The 21,808-nt window shown below is 43.2% G+C and overlaps 2 protein-coding genes across 2 annotated transcripts in view; both read right to left on the bottom strand.

Annotated features, from left to right (window-relative positions):
- Nucleotides 1-4,882: 4,882 nt before the first annotated feature.
- On the bottom strand, nucleotides 4,883-11,531 carry TMEM42 (transmembrane protein 42; the record flags this gene model as incomplete). The annotated part of the gene is made up of 3 exons (XM_082478946.1): nucleotides 4,883-5,615; nucleotides 6,468-6,614; nucleotides 11,421-11,531. The coding sequence occupies 3 exons, from the start codon at nucleotides 11,529-11,531 to the stop codon at nucleotides 5,472-5,474; spliced, it is 402 nt and encodes a 133-aa protein (XP_082335072.1). The 3' UTR covers nucleotides 4,883-5,471.
- A 1,869-nt stretch (nucleotides 11,532-13,400) lies between these two features.
- The window catches only part of KIF15 (kinesin family member 15), a gene marked incomplete at its 5' end in the record, with an annotated part of 36,473 nt that continues 28,065 nt past the window's right edge, over nucleotides 13,401-21,808 (bottom strand). Inside the window, 9 exons of the mRNA XM_082499443.1 lie at nucleotides 13,401-13,589; nucleotides 13,881-14,012; nucleotides 14,441-14,606; nucleotides 16,235-16,272; nucleotides 16,840-16,912; nucleotides 19,426-19,532; nucleotides 19,924-20,088; nucleotides 20,336-20,440; nucleotides 21,418-21,564. Of these exons, the coding sequence (XP_082355569.1) occupies nucleotides 13,518-13,589; nucleotides 13,881-14,012; nucleotides 14,441-14,606; nucleotides 16,235-16,272; nucleotides 16,840-16,912; nucleotides 19,426-19,532; nucleotides 19,924-20,088; nucleotides 20,336-20,440; nucleotides 21,418-21,564 (1,005 nt within the window). The 3' untranslated portion in view covers nucleotides 13,401-13,517. The remainder of the gene's footprint in view (nucleotides 13,590-13,880; nucleotides 14,013-14,440; nucleotides 14,607-16,234; nucleotides 16,273-16,839; nucleotides 16,913-19,425; nucleotides 19,533-19,923; nucleotides 20,089-20,335; nucleotides 20,441-21,417; nucleotides 21,565-21,808) is intronic.

The raw sequence follows: 21,808 nt of genomic DNA, 5'->3' as shown, positions 1-21,808 counted from the left end.
ATGGAAGGAGTCATTCGAAATACCTCCTCTCTGGATGAGGAAGCAGTTGCTTGGCAGCAGGAAATGTGGTGTTTGTAATGCCTCATCCTTCCCTGGGGCACTGCTCATTTCTCTAAGTGTTGCCTTAACTTACTGAAAGCAGTTTGTTTCGAAGCCCTGGCTGATGTTCAGACCGTGCACGTGAACCAAGAGCAGGTCACGGTGCCAAGCAGAGTTGTTCAACTCTTATCTCTTGCTGCAAAAACGAAGAGGGTCTGCTTCTCTCAGGGGAGGAGGTGAGCTGCTCACTTGGCCAAGCCCCAGCCCCAGCTCCCACAGGTGGGATGAAACCCCTTGCCCACGGCAGCCTCTAAGCCAAGAGAGATGGAGCAATGAGTTCAAATTGTACGTGCTTCCAAAAAGCGGTGGTACCATCTGCCACACCCCGCTTACTACCACTCTTTCCAGTCCTCCCCTCCCACTTATTTCCGTTGTCACAGTGGAGCCTCCGTGCGGTGCAAGACCCGTGCAGGGGTGAGCAGGGTGCACGTCATCTCCCCTCAGCAAGTGGGAGCAGGAGGCCCAACCCAGGAGCTCCACAGGCATTAAGCCAGCACCAGCAATATCTCTGGATTTCAAGGGCGTGCAGTAGCCCCGGGAACCGCTTAGGAAGTCTTGGCAATTAGTACAGCATTTCCTTAAACCCCAAGGAAAAATCAAAACAGTCAGAAACCAAAAAGCTTCCCTGGAGAGCAAACAGTGCCTTGTTGGTTGCTCAGCAGGACAAAAAGTTTTCTGTGTATGTCAAGTGCTGCTACTAGACATGGGTTGCTGCGGTGCTGCATGCAACTACGGGATGGAGCACTGCAAGGTCCAGGCTACCCAGTGCCTTCATCACCTCATGCTGGGCTGCTGCAGCTGGTCAGCATTACCCTGCACTGGGAGCCACCAGCTTTGCACGCAGCAGACTGTCTTCTCAACCAGCAAAGGTTCAAATGCACAAAGCACTTCATTACCAGCAACTCAGTAGCATTGGGTCCTTCTCCTTTGATGACAGTGCATTTTTTTTCAGGCAATGAATCCATATGCAAGTGTCCGTTATGGTTTCTGTTATATGCTGTTATATGCAGTTATATGCTGTTGGCCATGAAACCCACCCTAGGTCACAGGCTTCCTGCCCAGGTGTGATGGTCACCAACACTAGATCAGGTCAGTTGAGGTCTTGTCTAGCTGAGCCTCAAAAACCTCCATGGGTGGAGGCTCTGCCACCTCTCTGGGCAACCAACCTCCTGGTGACATCTTTTTCCTTGATGGCCATCTTGAAACTCCCAAGACATAACCTGTGCCTGTTACCTCTTCTTGTTCTGGCCATTTCTACAAAGCGGCACTTGGCTCCATGGTCTCTGTGAGTCCTCTCCAAGCACGTGTTGGCTACCAGGTCAGCCTGAGCCTCCCTCTCTCCACTAAGCCCCCATTTCTCAGCCTCTTGTCGTAGGTCCCTGCCATCTTGGTATCTTACTGCCAGATCAGTTTCCCAACACCCACCTTGAACTGGGGGGTCCAGTGCTGGAAATTGAGTACATCAGGGTCCTGAGGGCACCACTGGGACAGACTGCCCCTGCCCAACCTCCAGGGCCTCCCCCCCAACCCTGCCCATGACCCAGGACCCCACTTCAGATTTTACAGGCAAGTCACTGACCTATTTTTTTTGGTGTTAAATTACCTAGAAACAGACTTGCCTTAGAAATGGCACTGAAACACCTAGCCCAACAACCATCTTCCACCAGAAGCTAGGTGTTGCTTTACAGTCTAAAGCACTGTTTCTTCCTCAGGACCACATTTTCAGAAAATGTCTTCTCGCAATCCTTTCCTTTAAAAAGTGATGTGGCACAACACCCCCTACACTTGATTTTTTAGAGGCAAACTTCTAGCTCTCTTGGGAAGGCTTTCACCACTGGCTGGAGCTCACCCCATGACCCAGTGAGCTGCAGGCACTGTGCGGATTGCTGTGGAAGAGTGCCCACCCTGTGCAACTCCCCTCCACAGCGTCGAACCCCCAAAATGCAGGCTTGCTGCTGGCACCAAGAACACACCAGGATTAGTACCCATTTATTCATAACTTGATGTTTTTTTGTGACAGCCAGGGTCAGAGCCATGGCAACACTCTTCTGGCATGTTGAGTCACCATTACTTCCTTCTTTAAAAGCACCCCACTGCTTCATGGAATTAAGTATGTGCGTGACATCCTTGTAATGTGATCAATTTGAACCAAATTCCTTTGAAACTGTAAATATACCAAACTCGGCAGAACAATCTACCGATCTTATTTATTGCATCCACTTCTACTACTTATCATGTGGGTAAACATACCTTCCTTCAAGTTATTTTGATATCTGCTGTGACTGAGCTGTTGTACAAACCTTCCAAGTTTCAGGGGCTCCTCGTCAATGACAACAGGGATATTTCTCAGGTTTTATGTATCGTTCCTTATCTAATCAGTCAAAATACGCTTTAAGGTTCAAGTGCAACTATAATTTCATTTGGCTTTGTTCCTTGTAAAGGTATACAAGGTATTATTTACCTTAGAATATAATACTCTTGGACCTTGTTTATACAACAGATTTTTCAAAACACTTCCCACCATTAATTCAAGAACACTTACTTCAATCTTCATGAGCGACACTGTGAGCCTTGCTGTTAACCATGCATCTGCTGCTTCCTCCGTTTAATGCGTGACACGGTATAGCCCTGCCTGAGGAAAATCTGCCGAACAAGCTGCTGAAAAATTAGGGTTGTGTTTGAGAACGAGGGGAACGTGCAGGAAGAACTCATTACCGCTAAAACCGGGGAGATGTGCAAACAAAAGTGTATTTTGCTGGAACGTGAGTGGAAATGTGTGCCCGAGACTCTTCCCTAAAAATACCTCAGCTCAAGTGTCCAAAAACGCCACACAAGCACATTACTGGAGTTCCCGCATAAGGGCAACTGACCTTCTGCCACGGTAAACCAAGGTCTTATGGTTAGCCATGATCTTCAGCCACTTTACAAGGTCTACCACATTTGAACCGTTCATTCTTCAAACACAGCTCACTCATTAGTCTCACATCGCTTTTGTGTGTGTGTGGTCTAAAATATCTGTAAATATTAAATTTCGGCCACTGAGCTTTGGACAGTGCTTTAATTTGGAAATGCGGGCAGCTCTTTTGGGATGACCACACACAAACCATTTACCAGAAGTGCACCGCTTTGCTGTATGGCAACTGCAGTCGTCCTTGCAGCCCTGGCACTATGCTGACAAGCAACATCGGCAGATGTGGGCCAAACCCTGTGTACATAGAGGAGAAGGATTCTGCCAAAAAACGCACCCTGCCTGCCAATCTTTTCCTCCCACAGGAACCAGAGGAAAACTCATTTCCATTCCCACCTTCAGGTATTTACGACAGCAAATTTACAGCCCTCATTTATGTTTTTCCACCTTAGAAGTGAGCATCACCATGTAAAACGCTGCCTATGCTTTCTGCACACGTGCAAGCATCTCCTAGGCCTTGACTTCCAACAACGACTGCAATAAAGAAACATTAGTTTTGAGATAGTCCATGTCAAAAAACCTTCCAAAAGGTTTGTTAGGAGGAGGGGTAACAGCCAAATTAGCCAGAGAGGAGTCCTTCTCCTGCTGTTCGCACAAAGGCAACCATGGCTTACAGCTGGCTGAGAGTTAATAACAAGGGCAAACAAATCAGGCCTGCAGCGTTCATTATTTCTCCATCATGTACGAAGGTCTAAGGAGACCTGACGTACTTAGAAATGCATAGTTCCTGGTTGTCACCTCTGCAGACTTATGTGAGGGATGCTGGGTCACCGTGTCAAGTTCCTGCTTCCCAGGTGGCTGGATGTGTCCCGCTCTATCTCTGCTGCTACCCAAAGAGCTCCCCAGGTGGAAAGACCCATGTTGGTAAGGAAGAAAGGCACTCGGAGCACTCTGTCCTCTTCCCCACCACATATGCAGCTCCTCTTTTTGGAGGGGAAGACTTATGAGCACACTGTGGGGAGAGACAAAGGCTTTGCCCCTCTTGGGACATGGCTGCCAGATGTGATGATCTCGGATGCTCTCCTGAAGCAGAGGACTTGGAGCAAGCAGCTCCCGCCCTCTTCCGGGGATACTGACTTTTCACCTTTCTGATACAAAGAATGAAAAGGCACGAACCCAACTCCAGTGGCATTTCCACCTGCAAGTCTATTTTTACGTTTCTGCTGGACATGGCGCAGAGCTGCCAGTCATGACAAACCTGACAAGTTCTGATACGGAGGCTTGCAGAAATGTGTCCTTAGGTTTTCTGCACATGCCACAACCATGACTCACTTTCTGTGGCTACAAGAAGACAGAGACAACCTGGCAAGCCCAGAGCAAACAAGTGGTATCACCAGCACGATGCATACGTTTATAGGCATCATTGTATTTCTCAATTAGGATTGCAACTAAAAAATTTCCAAGTAAAACAAGATGTGTGGGCATGGGAAAGAACTCAGTTATCTTAGAAATGATGGTTCCTGACACATGCACTGTGTCAACAAGCATCTCACCCTGACCACTGAGTAATCACTGACCCAAAATGTAGCTTATGTGTGGGTACCAGTGATTGGTTGATCGCATCACACGAACGGGAATTAGCATCATGTAGAGGTGTAAAAAAAACGTTGCTTGAGAAATTCCATTTTTCCAAATGTTAACACATTTACCAACTTAAGCAGGTGGTGGCATGTGTTGAACATGGACGCTCTCAGTGAAAGCAGCTGGCTGTTCACATCCAGCCTGTTGTATTCTCCCCAAAATGCAGTTTGATCTACACAAACCAGGAATGGTGATCAAAACTGCATCCTGGTTAAGTCTAAAGGAAAAAACAGTGACCTTACAGTGAGTAACATGTCGGGAATGGGTGAGTGGCAATTACAGGCCGCAGATAAAAATGGCAAGATAAAAGGTGTATGTGATTGATAAGGGAAGCTGAAGGAATTAAGCTCCACAGCCTTACAGGCAGAAGGACCTTAGGGCAGGTACGGGGCCATTTCAAGAGGCAGAGAGGAAAGGCAAGAAGAGCAGAGGAGAAATATCGGCTGCCTTCAGTGTCTACTTCTGATTGCTTTTCTATTTCAGGAGGGGTCCTCTTATGGAAAAGTACTGATGAACAGGCACCTTCTACAGCCACCATGTTTACTTTCAGCCCTCCCCAAACTGGGAAAGCTCTACAGCCGCAGGGTGTGAAGAAGAGGAGTGGCTGATAAGCCTCTGGCCCTGATTTCCACAATACTGACTCAGAGTGGACCAGCTCCCTCTGAGGCTGTCACTGCCACCACACCACTGCTGGGAAAGATGCGACCAGCATGACTTTGCAAGTTGGCAGATCAGCAGGTGAGCAGGGTCAGCAGGTCCATGGCCGGAGGCAGGCTGGCTCGGGTAGAGGGGAGGCATGGCACCGTGTCCAATCCGGTAGCTATCATGCCTCCTTGTTCTCCGCTGGGAGCCACACTGGCCGGGGTGAAGCTGTGTGCAGCAGCACGAGGCCACAGAACGTCATGGCGAGGCCGATCCACCACAGAGGCGTCCATGTCTCCCCAAAGAGAAGCTTGCCCAGCATGGCCTGAAGGAAAAGACAGAGACAAAGCTTTGCTGAGCTGAGATGCCCCAAAGCCTCCTGCACTACCAGAGCTGCGGGGACTTCTGCTGGGAGACCTGACCCAGGAAAAAACCTGCTTGAGGCAAGTCCTGCTTGGACCACCAAGAGAAATAGCTGCTGCAGGTCATGCCGGAGATGACCTACTCCACAATCCAGCCTGGAAGCAAAGCCATATTGTGGTCTCAAAACAGGATTTTGGCAGATGCACGTGTGCTTTGCTGCCTTCCCAGCACCTCTCGGAGTCCAGTTGACTGGGCGAGCCCAGTTGATAAAAAAGGGCATCACTAACTTGAGTTTTGGACACCACCTCGAGCTGGCTGTGGTGCTCTGTCAGAGCACAGAAACAAAGGTGGACAGCTGCTGAGAGTGAAAAGCAAGCAAAAAAACCATGCAGGTCAAAAATGCTCTTGCTGTCCTTAGAGGTGGTGCTTCTTCACACCCAGCTAGGGTGGCTTTGGCGTGTCATAGGTGAGGTGTTCCAAAGGAAAAGTAAAACAAAGCAAAGCTCTCAGCTCCGGCTCTCAATGGCAATTAAAAAAGTTCAAGAAACCTTACAGCTGCTGCAAAGCACTGCGCTGGGCAACAGCGCCCTTCTCCCTGCACCACCCAGAAAAGTCCTACAGTCTCCGCCGTGATCAACTGTCAGAGCAGCTGAGGCCCGATACGATCATTTCACAACTGCCTGGAACCCTCCCTCTGCGGCCAGCAATGCCAGTTGCACTGGGAGATGTGCTACAACCAGTCACATCCAGTGTGACCATTCCCACAACACTGTGCTCCTCCAGGCTTCGGCACCCAAGGAAGGCATCTACTCACTGAACAGATGAAGTTGGAGGCCGTCGTCGTCACAGAGGCAGCGGCCGAGGAGGAGGAGAGTCGCAGGGCTTTTGCGAAGACTGTCCACATCACCGCATTGCACGCAAACACCAAGCCAATGCAGCCAGTGCGAAGCAGCACTGGCAGCTGTAGGACGAAACAGAAAAACCCGTGTATTTTCACCGACCCCTCATTCACCCTCAGGATTTCACAGGCACTTTGGAGCAAAACCTGACGGCGTGGGCTGGTACTACATGAAGATGAATATATTAAATCACAGAAGGAAAAACAAGAGAGGAAACAGCCCTGATGGAGTGTGACCCTGGCACAACCTGCTGTGAGTCCAGGCTCAGACCACAAGCTGGGAAGTGGTCTGAGCATACAGCAGCTGTATCCTGGTTTGTCGTGCCTAAACCACGACAAGCTGCCATGCCAGAAGCCAAACTCCAGAAATCTCTCAAGCTCTTGACACAGGGCGCAGACAATCCTGTGAAATGCCCTTCAGTCATCACTAGACAAAAGGGTCAAATTCAGCCCTGCCAGAGAAAAACACCAAAGATGTACATGCTGGTGCTGCGTGTGGTAGGGGACCCATCCATTGTGAATTCGCGCCAAGACCAGCATGGTCCCAAATCACTGGTCCTCACCACCTCCTGTGACCTGGCCTGCCTTACCGCTGCAGTGAGGGCAGAGCAGGCTCCTCTGGGAGGAAAATCAGTGCTGAGAGGCTTCCTGTCTTATTTTACATGCTTGCTGGAGAGCAGGTTTACTGAGAGGTCTCTGCTCCAGTGTTTAGCAGCAACAAAACCACTTCTGCATTAAAGGGCCTTCAAGGCCAACTAGGTTCTCAAGAAAGACAACCTGACAAGACATGTAACAGCCTCAGCCTGGGAAAAGGGCAAAGTTTTGCCTAAAAAGCCTTCACTATTCACAGTCTCCCCCCACACCCATAGTTTTAGTTGCTGCGGCCATCTCCCTAGCCCCCAGGTGCCATGTATTTGACGTGAAGACACCAAGGGAAGAAGTCACAGGCAGATCATTGACTCTTGCAAACATTCTAGGAGCACACGAGGGCAAGGTACAGCAAGGCTTTGACTAACCCCATAGTGATCATACCTTCATGGCCCATCAATTCTCTCAGCCTGTGGTGGGATCCATCTTGAAGTGGACAGAGATGAAGGTAGAAAGCCACCAACAAACACAGCTGAGAGGGGGCACCTGCCCCACAGGAACAGCTGCACTTGTAGACCCCTGCCAGCCACCCAAATCAATGGAGGCCACCAACTGTGCTCTGCTCCCACTCAGAAGAAGACATTAACCACAAGCAAGAGGAGGCCACAGGGACTTCTAAAGCAAGTGATGTAGCAAGCACAAGGCCAAAAGGAAAAGGCTGTAAAGCAAATCCCTGCTCGATGGCTGGCACAAGCTCTCTGAGGCCAACCCATCCAAGACAGATGGTTGAGGTGTTCAGCCTCATTTTACCCTGCTCACAGCAATGGTCTCCAATTTTATCAGGGGAAAGGTAAATGATCCCAAACAATTCCCACCTGTGAAGCACTTTGCTCTCCGACCACTGCAGTGGCAAATTCTGCAGAGAGGGATAAGAGGGACAACTATGCCCAGCTGCTACAGGCCTTCTGAAGAATAAACTTGCTGCTGTGTTATGGCTCACCATAGGATGGGGTTTGCCTCCCAGCTTCACCCTTAGCCTGGGTGGCCAGACGGTTTCACCTTGCTCAGGGCAGCTGTGTATGTCCACATAAGCCTCTAGTGGGTAGGCAGACTCGGGAGCAAAGAGATGAGAGGGGAAAACAATTCTCGGTGTTTCACCTAAATTCAATATATTGTTTTCTGAATTAGCAAAAGGCTACCAAGGTACGCTGCTGGGAAAAAAAAAAAAAAAAAGCCTTAAGAAAAAGAGATCTTGTTACTGTCTTCAACAACCCACCAGAGGGTGTAGAGAGGATGGAGCCCAGGCTCTTCTCCAAGGTGCGCTGGGATATGACAAGAGGCACTGGAACAGAGGTCATGGGCTCTCCAACCTTGGAGATACTCAAAAGTTGACTGGGGAAGGTCATGAGCAACCTGTTGCAGAGCAGAGTGTGGACTAGCGACCTCCAACGGTCCTGCCCAACCTGAATTAGTCCGTATGTCTATCAGTGCTGAAGCAAAACTGGTTCCCACCATTACAGCACCTATACTATCCTTGAAAGTGACCCTGAACCCATAGGTTCTTCTTCTGATCTTCTTCTATTGCAGAGCCACAGAAACTAGCTGCACTACGCTTTGCAGGTGGCATATGCCCAGAAGAAAGGTTTTCCAGAGAGAGGTCAAGTCCCTCTCTGTCCTGGGCAGAGGAGTGGTCATCGCAGTGGCATGCAGGCAGAAAAATAGGAACATCCTCAGGTGTTCCCCACAAGGAAGGAGGGAGGTATAAATTCCTCCCCTGCCAAGGGCTCAGCCATGCCAGCCCAGTGAGTCAACGATTACTGTTCTGATTGCTTTTCTAACAAGAGATTAATTTCAGTGTACATTTCAGATAACCAACCCAGAATCACTCCTGAAGTGGCAGAAGTAATTTTAGATGAAGTTTGGCAGAGGAGAGGGGAAAGTAAAGGAAAACTTTTGTTCAAGTGAAATGACCCCTCCTGGTCAGGCTGCTCTCAGGCTGGGCCACCGCAGCACATCCTTCTGGCCAGGAAATCCATCTCTGTGCTGCCATTGAGTATCCTGCTACCCTACATCATAACCTCTTAGAAGCGTCAATACACTTTTTAACATTTGCTGCCACTTTCCACGCTGCACAAGTGATGGACGCTCTCTTAGACTTATTTTCAGATTGCTGTAGTTCTTCCTCAAACACAAAACCCTCTGAATCTGTCACCTTGCGGCTACTCTGCAGAAATGCTTTTCTTGCAAGTGTGCAGGATTCAAACAGCAGCCCTCTGAAACATTTAAATGTCTACGGTCCCGTGCCAGTAAGAAGATTACGGCATTTACTTAAACTATTAGTTTTACAGCTAAACCGATTAATTTAGTTCACAATTATCACCTAGAATGGACCTGAAAGAAGTAAATGGAGGAACCATTTCGTTCATAAAAAAGAAACACAATCACAGAATCACAGCATGGTTGGAGGGACCTCTGGATATCTTCTGGTCCAACCCCCAGCTCATAGAGCAGGTTGCCCAGGACCATGTCCAGACAGTGTTTGAGTATCTCCCAGGATGGAGACTCCACAACCTCTCTCAGCAACCTGTGCCAGTGCCTGGTCACCCTCACAGTAAAAAAGTGTTTCCTGATGTTCAGGGTGAACCTCCCATGTTTCAGTTGGTGCCCATTGCCTCTGGTCCTGACACTGGGCACCACTGGAAAGAGCCTGGATCCATCCTCTGTGCACCCTTCCTTCAGGTATTTATGCACATCAATAAGATCCCCCTGAGCCTTCTCTTCTCCAGGCTGAACTGTCCCAGTGTTCTCAGCCTTTCCTCATAGGAGGGATTCACTGGTCCCTTCATCATCTTTGTGGCCCTTTGCTGGACTCTCTCCAGTAGCTCCAGCTCATTTTTTGTACTGGAGAGCCCAGAACTGTGCCCAGCATTCCAGGGTGGCCTCACCAGTGCCAAGTAGAGGGGAATGACCTCTTTGTCAACCTGCTGGCAACACTACCTCAACAACATGGCACTTTGTCATAGCACCTTCCAAAAAAAAACCCAACACCAAAACCCAAACCCAACAAATGGGCAATATTTCTAAAAATTTCAAAGGAGAAAAATATTCAGAAAAGATGCTGTCAATGTTTTCAGTAATTCCATGCTCTGCTTTTCTGTCAGTGGAGACCACAATCTTTTTGGAGGGGATTGGGAAGAGTATCAGGATTCCAATTTTTTGATTCTCCTTCCTGCCACCCTTTCTGATATATCAGAAAGGGTCAACAGGACTGGCGAGTCCTGAGTTTTTGCTTTTTTAACCATCTCTAGTAACAAGACAAGTCGATTTTCTTTTTTCCTGATGCAAGGCTGGATTTTTTTCAGATCCAATTTCTCTCGTGGGTTCTCCTTTGGATTTCAAATCCAAATGTATGTTTGCCATATGAAAAACAACGCCTGCTCTATACCTAATAATGTGTTTTTATGATATGCGTATGCTGTCCAGCTCAGCATCTCCCCATTCACACACGATCTTGTGTACATCTCCACCTCTGCCGTGCCGGTGCGAGAGTTGACCTCTGTAGGTAAGGACACGGTGTGCTTGAGGTGAAAGGCCAGCAGTCCCATGTGGCCTCCAGCATAACTGAGGTTTGAGAAACACGACCGAGATAAAGATCGTCCCTTACAAACACTCGGGCAGAGCTCGCCAGATGAGCTGCGCGACGGAGATCAACCGCTCCACCTCTCCGCTCCTGCCAGGAGCGAACACAAACAGAACAGGCGACAGAGAAAGGTTTATGTCTTTGGCCTAAAGCGGGGGGGGGGTGGGTGGGGGGTGAGGACCGGCGCTTGATAGTCGAGCGTAGTAACACCCCGCTTTTAAGTGAAACTGACATAAGGGCGCTGCAAAGGAGACGGGTTTGGTTTCAGGCGTTCCCATGGCACGCTTTGTCTCCTTCTCCTTCACACAGCAGCAGCCCGGCTCCAGCCCGCTTGCTGCCTGCGTACACGGCCAGCGCGCCTACCTCAGCCCTGCCGCAGCCACCAGCCCGGCCTCCCTCCACAGGTGAGTCACGGCTCGGCTCTCCCAGGCCGCCCCGGATAACCAGCAAATCCCCCAGCAAGTGCAGGGCACCCCTGGAAGAGCAGGAGGAAGATGACCAGCGTGTTTCGTCCCTCATCACGGGAGGCGACGAGAAGCGAAGCTCTAACGGCTGAATAACGCCTGTCGGCGGGAGTGGGGGGGCGGGGAAGGCAGGCCGCACGGAAGCCGCTTCCCTCCACCCCTTCCCTGCTTCCTTACCCAGCCTCCGGCCGCCTCCCCGCCCGGCCCCAGCGCCAGCTTCGCCGCAGCGGCCGCCGCCGCCCCCAGCAGCCCCGCGGCCGCTGCCGCCACCCCGCCGCCCGCCCGCATGGCGGACCCGGCCTGGTCCCGCCGCCCCTCCGAGCCCGCCGCGGAGCGGCCTTCCGGGGCGCGGCCCGCAGCGGTGCCGCCTCTGGGCGGGGGAGGGAGGAGGCGGCCATGAGGGGCTACGTTCGTAGAAGCAGCGAATAGTTTAGGTTGGAAGGAAGCTTGAAGACCATCAAGTTCCAACCCCCCTGCCATGGGCAGGGACACCTCCCACTAGACCAGGTTGCTCAAAGCCCCATCAAGCCTGGCCTACCCCCTCCAGGGGTGGGGCATCCACAACCTCTCTGGGCAACCTGTTCCACCCTCATAGAGAACAATTTCTTCCTGATATCTCAGCCTACCCCCTTTCATTTTAAACCCATTACTGAAGTGGTGCTGAAGGGGAAAAGAAGGGGAAAGAAAAATGCACACACGCGATGTTCATTTATATACAAAAGCTTTATTTTTTTTCTGAAAAAAAAAAAAAAAAAAAAGAGTATGAGAACAATGACATACAACATACTGTGACATACAACATTCTGTGTAGACATACAACACAGAAAGGCTCAGGAGTAAGTACACATGCTGCAAGGACCATGCCTCCCTATCCAGGGAGGGATGGAAAACTCTGCCTCCGTGGAAACAGTCCCACAAGACAGACAGGTGCTCTAACAAATGTTCATAAACCCAAAATAACAAAAAAAAAAAAAAAAAAAAAAAGGCCCACAGGAGATAACACCTTTGTGGTCCAAGACAAAGCCCTTGAGATTGCTAGTAATGATTGTTAGTTACTTCTCATCTCTCTTATTACTGCCCCAGGTTAAGGTAAATTTTTTTTTTTTTTTTTTTTTACTGCTAAACTCTGTATCAAAGTTCAAGTGGAAAAAAAGCTGCAGGATTAAGCAACTTTAAAATTCATAGATAGGCTGAGGGAAAATTCTTCTTTCCCTCAAACGCCAACAAGACTCATTAGGTATCTGGCCCCTTACATGACACACATCTTTCTTTTCATTCCCTTTTGCTCCATTGCTTGTGGGCAAAAGCAGTATTGTAAAGTACCCAAAAGCGGAATGACTGTATTCCTGACAGTAAGCAAACAAAAAAAAGCTAAATGCAAGCATTTGATATTGGTATATAAATTAATGTCTTGTGTTCCACTAACAGAAGTTTGCTATTTGCAATAAATCTTAAGTGCGATTAAATGAACTTATGCTGTACTCCCTAAAATGTTCTGCATAGTTTCACATCTTGTTTCTTAACATTTCTAACTTTTGTTTGGTAAGAAAATGGTTGCAAAATGCTTAAAAAAAAAATTTCCTACAATGATAATATAGAAGTCTGCTTTAAGTTTACACTGGGGGAAAATGTTTAAAAAGTATTTTAATGTCAATTAGAGAAAGAAAAGAATACAAAGGCAAAAGATATTTATAGTACTATTTACAAGTCTATTCCTAAATTCACATTCGTGCTTTATTGAACAAGCTGCAATATGAAAATTATGGGTTGCTTAAAAAAAAAAAGTATTAATAGTTAATAAATTTGACAAACTAATTTTAACCCAGTAAAAACACCCTATGTTTCACTAAAAAACCCCAAACAAACAAACAAAAAAATCACAAAGAAATCATGCTTTTTAACATTTGGCTCCGGTGGAAAATGTAGCATTTCAGAAGAGGTAGGAACCTGAATAAAAGCACAAAAAGAAACAAAAATCCAGGCATGTCCCCAGTGAGAAGGTTTTTCCTTGGCACGGTATAAAAGTTTCAAGGAAGTATCTTCCAGCACCTACACAAAACCAGGTTTTGAATAATTATAGGAAGGTGTTAATATGTCATTGAAAGCTGCCCACTTAGCTGGAATAAAATTCTTCACTAGAATTTATTACCACCAGAAAATCCAGGAACTAAAATACTTGATTATTCTAGGACCACAGCAAAAGTCAAAGTTTGACAACTGGCTTTTGCTTTTTCTGTAGACTTTAAAAATACAGCTCTGTGTTCATTTGTGTCATTACAGTCTACATGTGTCACATTTTTTTGATTCTTTCAAAAAAGCATTTTCAACTCGCAGTCTTTCAGTCTCCTGTAAAACAGAAAAAACATGGGAGTATTAAGGAAATTCTACTTCTTTCATATTTCTAAGTAAGTGGTATCTACACTTATATTACGCTATGTACTTGAAGAAATAAAATGGGGTGATTCTTGTTTGGGGCCTGTGAGGAGACAGACCAGCCATGACCTAGACGGCTGCATAAAATCAGAGGTATCTATTACTTTCCAACAGACGAACAAGAATTTTAGTTTTCATTCTCAAAGCTTAAGCTCTCTTCTATGTCCAGCCATTACTTCATCCGTATTCTACTCTGCAACTTACCTCTGTAAGTTTAGCGTAATCTTTCTTCAGTTTCACAAGATACTGAATCTTCTGGTTTAGGTTTTGATGACCAAGTAGTTTCCCGTTCTCCTCAGCAAGAGAGTCAACTTGCTTCCTCAGCGAGTTCATTTCCTGTAATTAATAGATACATTGTGTACCTCGTAACGGTAGCCCCTCCTTCTCTTTTCAGAAGAAATAGCTTCTTTAAAACTATTAACATACTAACATTTAAGTTTGTTGTAATATATGATGCAAGAGTTGGTTCATTCAGGAAATATGTATTTGTCTAATGTCTCCTTAAGTACTACAGGAGATCCCTCTAAAGGCTGAAAGCACCATTTGATTTGTACTACCAATTTCAGCAGTGATTTCCATACCCAGAGTTCCACTAGTGCAGGAAACAGCATTACAAATACAACTAAACTGCAAGATAAAACATTTTCAGAAGCAGTCTTTGATGGCTAATTAAATCAGAATATTGTCCAATTAGCAACAGCTCTACCTCTGCTGAATAAGATTCTAGTGTAAAGACAACAACAACAAAAAGATACATATAGAACCTTTTCAATTCTGTCTCTCTCTTCATACGTTTCCTCCAGTTTTGATCTAATTTCTTCTTTCTCATGAAATGCTTTCAGCTCCAAAGCTCTTGTTCGTTCCATCTCCAGAGTCATTTCGAGACAAGTATTCTCTTTGATTTTGAGGGTATTTTTCATCTCTTCTAATCTGCCAATATAAAAGCATCGTATAATATTAAAAACCAATATAAACAGCATACAACTGAATTAGTAAGTCATCTTTGGACGTGTAGGCAGCCTCTTCTAAAAATACCTCTTTAAGACAATTTATTTTCCCCAGAATTCAGTGCTAACATAAGGAAAAATTACATTCTGCTTTACAGCTTGAGTTTGATAAAACCTCTTAACTAGTCAGTGTTTTGGAGTTGCTCTTCTTTTTGGGAAATACGCCATTTCCATACAAGTCCACACATGAAAGAAAACAGACGCTTCACCTACAAGAACACTAAGAATTCATCTAAGACATGTAAATTTGCCAGATGAACTCTGCTGCTCTTCACATTTCCCCTAAATTGCTTGTTTGTATATGGCTTTTCCCCAGTAGCCTCTGAACAGTTCAGAGATGTCTGAATTTGTTTGGTCTGGTAGCAGAAGGACCACCACTTTAGACAGACATCTTAGCATTAAAATGTTTTCGGAAGACATCAGGCTCACAGAATATTGAATCATGCCATCAAAATCAGCAGCTTGTCTACTGATTATATGAACTTTAGTAATTTTGCATGTCTATTCTAATACTTCATAAATTAAACTGGTTTTGTCATCAGTTTTATTTCACTGAAACCTGGTGTTTAAGACCTACTGTATGAAAACAGTATTTGCTTGCTGCATTTGTCAAGACATTTTCTTGGTGACAAAAGAATCTTTTTGTACATTATTTGTTTGTATGAGACTAACACTACTACAAAGCATATTGTGAAGACCAGACAGGTATGAAAACTCAATGCATCAAATAGCAAAAGAACCCCTAGGTTCAAGACTAGGGCTTCTGGAAAATTTAGTATTAATAACTTTTATGAACATGGTCATTTCAAAAGTAATCTTCATCCTCATAACTTATTTACATAGAAAGCATTCCATTAAATGGAAATAAGTCAAATAGGATATATTCAGCAACTATGAATCCTGAAGCAATACAGATTAGGAGAAGAATAACAAGGGCAACATTTTCAAACTAATTTTTATCTACTAATTCAGTGTTATTTCTTGACTACTACCCATCCAAGATGCAAACCAATTGAGTTTCTAGGACTACTTCCACAATAGTGCAAACACAATCTAGGAATCCTCTAATAATAAAGTTTTCATTATCCAAGCAGAAGCACAAAAAATAAATAGCATAAAAGAGCAAAGAGTGAGATTAAGTTTAAAATTAAAATATTTATGATGTCAATAAAGAAACAAACAGTATTTCAACTTCATTTGAAAAGGAATGTGCTTAGAATTTGCTGCATATAAAAGTATTCAAAACCCTGTGGCACAGATAATTTTAAACAATTTAAAACATCCTTTCATTTAAAGTTTTTCTACAGTTCCACCTATTTCACAGGATTTTCCCAATATAATGTTACCCTTTTAGAAAATGTAGTAATAGGTGCTACTACCACCTACTGATGAGAAAGAGTAAGAACTCAGTGTGTCTTGCAGAAGCGTAAACATTTCCAAAGTATATCTTTTATAATTCCAGATCTTGGACTTCTATTGCTTAAATACACCTTGTTGGTATTAATGAGTTTAATATAAGTCTCCAGTTCAATGAACAATATTTGAACTTACTCTGCTTTGATTTTCAGCATCTCCTCCATTGCTTTATTCTGTAAAAAGTGCAAAAATATTAGTTACATTCTTGATGTTTAATATACATATATGTAAAATTATTTGTCACAACTGATGCTATGTATCTCATTCCAGATCCCACCAAAATCATCCTACTGTCCAGTAAGTTCATGGCTTTGCTATATGCACATATTTCCAATTTCATGCCAACACAAATGACCCACAGCAATATCTCTGCCCATTCATACACAGCAGAGCTCTAACAGGGGGTTCTTCTGTCTGGGAGATCCATGGCAACCTCCGCTGTGACATTAACTTCCCTTTGGCAGAGCCATGACATTAAATAAGTGACACAATCTTCACTTTCCAACTCTGTGGAAATGAGTCAGATTTAGCAATCTGAATCTGGTTTCGCTTATTGTGCAATCTGACACCCAGTTCATCGGTGTTAGACCAAGATAGAAACCTTAAGAGGTAAGTATCAGGCCCTGTGTCTGTTAGGATTCACTAGAAATCAGCGTTGCTTTCACTGCCATGAAATAGAAGAAAACATGTTAATGCTTCACAGCAGGGAAACTGCAATTGACATGAGCAGGGTAATATACCTTGGCAAGTCGTTCTTCAGCAATCTCCTCCTCTTTCTCTTTGAGATACTGAACGTCAGGATGTTTCTGATCACTAGGAAATCCAAGAACGAGGAAAGTTTCTCACAGAGGAAACCAGTAGCAAACACAACACTTTATCCAGATGAAACCAGTAAGCATGAGCAGCTGTCTTGACACTTGTTTGTACTCAGACTACTAAACATCAAGAAACAGCTCTGGAAGGGTTTAAACTTATATTCCAAGAACATCACATTTTCCTTTGTTAGAGAATAGAGAAACTAATGTTTTAATGAAAAAAATTAAAATGTAATAACTATGCAACTGTATTTCAGACAGCTTTGGGATTGAGGTAAATGTTTTATGAGTTTATTATGTTCATGTGCATTAATAGATCGTTGCTCAGTGGTCTTGCCAAGTTAAGGAGGTAAAAAATTTTTGTATTCAGAAGACTCGGAAACTTTTAATTTTGTTTGTTTTTAATAAACATGACATTAGATGGAAGCAAACACCATAAAATTAAAGTAACCCCCAAACCAACGCACCATTGGGACAACTTCATTCTTGTAGTGTGCCATAAGGGAAGAACTTTATTGATTAACAGTTATTGTAATTTGATGCAATTATGAAACATGGGTATTTTCAGTAACTTAAAATCTTTGTCAACACACCTAGCTAGGGTGATTTATTTTTCCATATCTGATATAAACAGCCCCAGTCAGAGAGTAAGTGTGTGTATGTGTGGGTGGGGTTAATGTTAATTAAATGCCAGCTGAATAAGTCTAACAACTTCTGAGAACTAAAAAAAAAATCATATTTTCCTTGTTAAATTTTGATACCACCCACTTCCAAAATCTATCTAAATTCATCCAGCTTATAAATGGTTGGACAAAACTGCAACATTCTCAGTGGATACTTACATGAAGTTTAAAACCTCCAAGTTTAGAATCATTGGTTATGCTTGAGCCTTTCAAATTCTGGTACTGGTCAGCCTGTACCAGCTCCAGAGTAGTGAACTGAGCCTGCTCCAGTATAGCATTACAGAGGTGAAGGCTGACCTTTTCTCTAGAGCTTGCTCTTCCCTGTCCTAACACTAAATACCAAAAGAGAGTAGGGACTTGGTCTCATCTTGTATTCTCAAACATCCTCCAACGCAGTCCAAGATCCTTACATCTCATTACCCTGTCACATGTGACACCAATGACCAAATAATCTCGCTCTCTAACACAGGGCCACACAAAAGATAACTGCTACCTGCTGCTATCAGCTCCTCCCATAACATCTGAGGCATATCTGTTGTGAATATCCCCGCCTGAGATATCTAAACCTGATTTTTCAGAGAGCATGCAATATACTATTAGCCTTTGGTCTATTCAAACCACAGCAGCCAGGAATTGTTAATATGAAATTACAATCCAAGGTCCCAAGAATGTAAAAGTAATGCTTTTCTGTGAAAAATTGGGTCCGAGTAACCTACTCCATATACTGTGAAAAAACCAAAGCCACAGAATCCAATTCTCCATGTCAAAGTAACCACTTCTTGTTTTTCTGTGATTCCCATTTCAATTCACAACACACTTTCAAATATCTGTTGCAAACTAAGCAGAAGGCCCTAGAGAAAATACCATAATTCAATATCCCACATGATCTGTCCCATCTTGTGCACAGAATGTTTTCTACAAATTAATCCCTTCATAATTGAAGATTACTGTATAATACCTATAATGCAAGGACAAATTGGAATTGCAGACACCTGCAATTACAGCATCTTCTAATCAGAGTATTAATTTTACAAATTTAACAGTGTTCTTTTACATTAAATACTTAACTTACCAAAAAGTCAGTTCCAAAAATGACAACACTAAGACTTCATCAAATAGAGATAAAAGTTCTGGAAAACTTGTTTTTGATACATTTATTAGGCAAAAAAAGATTAAACTCCTACCTAGCATTAAGTTACCATTTACTAAATTGCCCCTTAAAAGTGAATTGTCATTAAATATCAACAGAATTATTTGCTGCCAGTTAAGATGTAAAACAGCAGTTTAGTTCTTTACAAAATTGAAAACAAAGAAAAAACAAGAGAAGCCACAAACCAAAATATTTTCTGTCCAAAACTAAACTGTACATGTTACAGTTTGAACCAAACCTCAGGATTATCTCCAGTCTGAGGTATACAGCAGCGTACCATCTTTTCAGAGGAAACTCATTTGTTACCCTCAAAGACACAAGATGGAGAACTGGTTCCATTTATGTCTAGGTTAAAACTTGTGTTGAATTCATTTGGACATTTCCCGTCTACTGAATCCATAACTGCACAAGTGATATGGCAATATATAAAACACAGAAATGGCTGTGCATGTAATTATTTACATTCCATTTCCTTTTATAAAACTTTATTGTATTTTAAAATTTGTCATTTAAAGACAATAAAGTTTACAAGCCAGTAAACAATTTTCAGAGGAAAGGATGAGTCAATCTCTAATTACATGAACAATATATAAGATTGTATTTAAAATAAAAACTGTAAATGTGTTTAACTTGAAGCAATTAACTAAGGCAGGTTTTTCTTGTTTTATTTTACTTTACCTGTTCTTGCTTAGTCTCTGAGCTTCTACAAGGCTCTGTAAGTTCCTGTTGTTCTCCACCAATATCTGGATTTCCAGACGCAAGTTCTCCAACTCATTTAATTGTTCCTAAGCAAGAGAAATTGGAAACATTTCATTTGAAGACCAAATTGCAATTCCTGTTTTCATTTCTAGCAGAATGTGTTTTTGAGCAAAAAAGAAGACAAAACTATTTCTCAAAAAACAAGCTCAGTTCTCTGGAAAAGATCTGCATCGCCCTTTCATTTACAGTTTCATTAGAAACTTGATTTAGAATATGTCAGAACAGTTTAATCAGCAAAAATGATGTTACTACTTGATATTCATGAACACGAAACAACTCAGTCCTTGGGAAAATGGGATATATGGACATCTCAAGCAGGTTGTCACCACTTGCTACCAGCCTAGGTAAAGAGAAGACCAGGAACTGCCTTTCTGCTTTTAACCTTACAAATTGTCTGTAGAGATTAACTCATAGTACCTTCAGCCTTAGAATTTCATCATTTTTAGCTCTTCGTTCTTCATTCAGTTCATGTACAAGGTGCTCCAGATTTATCGCAGAAGCCCTCCGATCAGCTATTTCTTGCTCATGAGTTTCCAAAAGCTTTGCCAAATTCACATCAAACTTAGGGGGAGTTTTTGGACACTGGCGAGTTAAAAGTACGAATTGGTTACATGTTTTAATACTTAATTGAAGACATATGTTAATAAATTCCTGGCAGACAGATCATCAATAATACATTTCAGTTACAAACAAGGTGAATGAGATTTGACCGTTCTTGACACATTGTCATTTCTGCTCCCAGCCTGAAGCCATGCTGTAAAGTTTGAGTTCTTTTCAATGAGTTTTAACAGTCATTACAATGAAATTGTTTCTCTCACAAATACTGTACCTGAGGAAATGTTACTGAAGATGAGTCCACAAAGCAATCTATTTGCTTCATTTTTAGTTCATACTCATTCTTCCTCTTCTCCAGTTCTTCTGCCATCTTATCCAACTATTAGAAACCACAATTAGAATTAAGTTAGCTCATAATACAAAATATTAAAGAAAACAGCAGCCAGATCTCTATTTTGAGCAAGCTTAAGTACACCATGTTATTTTAGATTACCTTAGACTTCACTTTAATTTTTTTTTTTTTTTTACATTTACCGAGTAACTGTTAATCATTCAATATTTGCAAGTAACAGCATTTTTTGAAGGCATATATACACTATATACTGCATACTGTGTAGTTAATCTAAATTTCGTTCTTGTTGGTATTTAATTTTTTTGCCTTGCTAACACAATCTACCTTTCAAAGGGCTAGCACCGAAAAACTATCATGAACTTTGTTGGCAAACAGTACCGGTCAAAACATGATTTGATACAAGCTAAGATTTTACTGGTATAGATTTAATCACTTTCCTCAAAGGGAATATGCTATCATGACAAAAGGACTCTTCTTTCCCAAATAACTTATCCTTATTAGAGTTTTTGCCAACACAAATATATTACTTAGCACTATGACAGTTATGACAACTAAAGCTAAAATATGGACAAAAGCTTAACACAGCTATTTGGTCTGCAAAAGCTCCAAATCACTACCAGACTGCATCATTTATAGAGCTCAACAATTATCTCCATTATGTTATGATATAGTTTGTGGCTAGGTGTTAAGCAGAGGAAAAACTAATCCTGTAGGTTACACTGCTTATAACCTCAGGTTATGATAAGTACTGATAATTTTGCTCTGATTTCAGAGTAAACATTTTTGTGATCTCTAGACACCATTTCCAAAGTTTGTAAGGGTTATCTAGGTTATCTAACCTTTGTTCAGAAGCTTCTGAACTACTACTTTGCTTTTACAGGAAGGAGTATTGCTCTTCACCAAGTGTACTGCACACAAGATGCTCTAAAACTACAAGTAAAACCTTTTCCAGAAGCTACAATTAACCACAGTTGCCTCCCAAGGAGAATATTTCCTTACTTTACCTGTTCCCTGAGTTCCTGGATTAGAGCTTCTTTCTTTGCTATGTCTTCCTGTGCACACTGAAGCAATGAATCATGTTTCTTAGAAGCTTCTGTCAGTCTTATCAGTTGATCAGTGGTATGATGCAAGTCTTCACACAGAAGGTCTCTCTATTTTAAGTCATGACGGGTAAAGAAAGAAATGTTAAAGTTATTACTTAAAGGAGTTGTTTCAAGATATTTTGTCATTGTTGCTAAGATTGCTAACAGCTACAAGCATCTCCCTTTTGCCCTCCACTTTTACATCATGAATTGTAGCAAGCATTATTCTTTAACTTTCTTATTTTAATGTTTTCTGTATTCATTGTCTTGATTGCAAAACAAAAATGACAACTTTCCCGCAGTATAGTTACAG

Source organism: Vanellus vanellus (genome assembly GCF_965231255.1).
Source record: "Vanellus vanellus genome assembly, chromosome: 2".
Classification (NCBI taxonomy): domain Eukaryota; kingdom Metazoa; phylum Chordata; class Aves; order Charadriiformes; family Charadriidae; genus Vanellus; species Vanellus vanellus.
The sequence above is the reverse complement of the archived record's forward strand: the minus strand, read 5'-3'. Positions and strand labels throughout refer to the sequence as shown.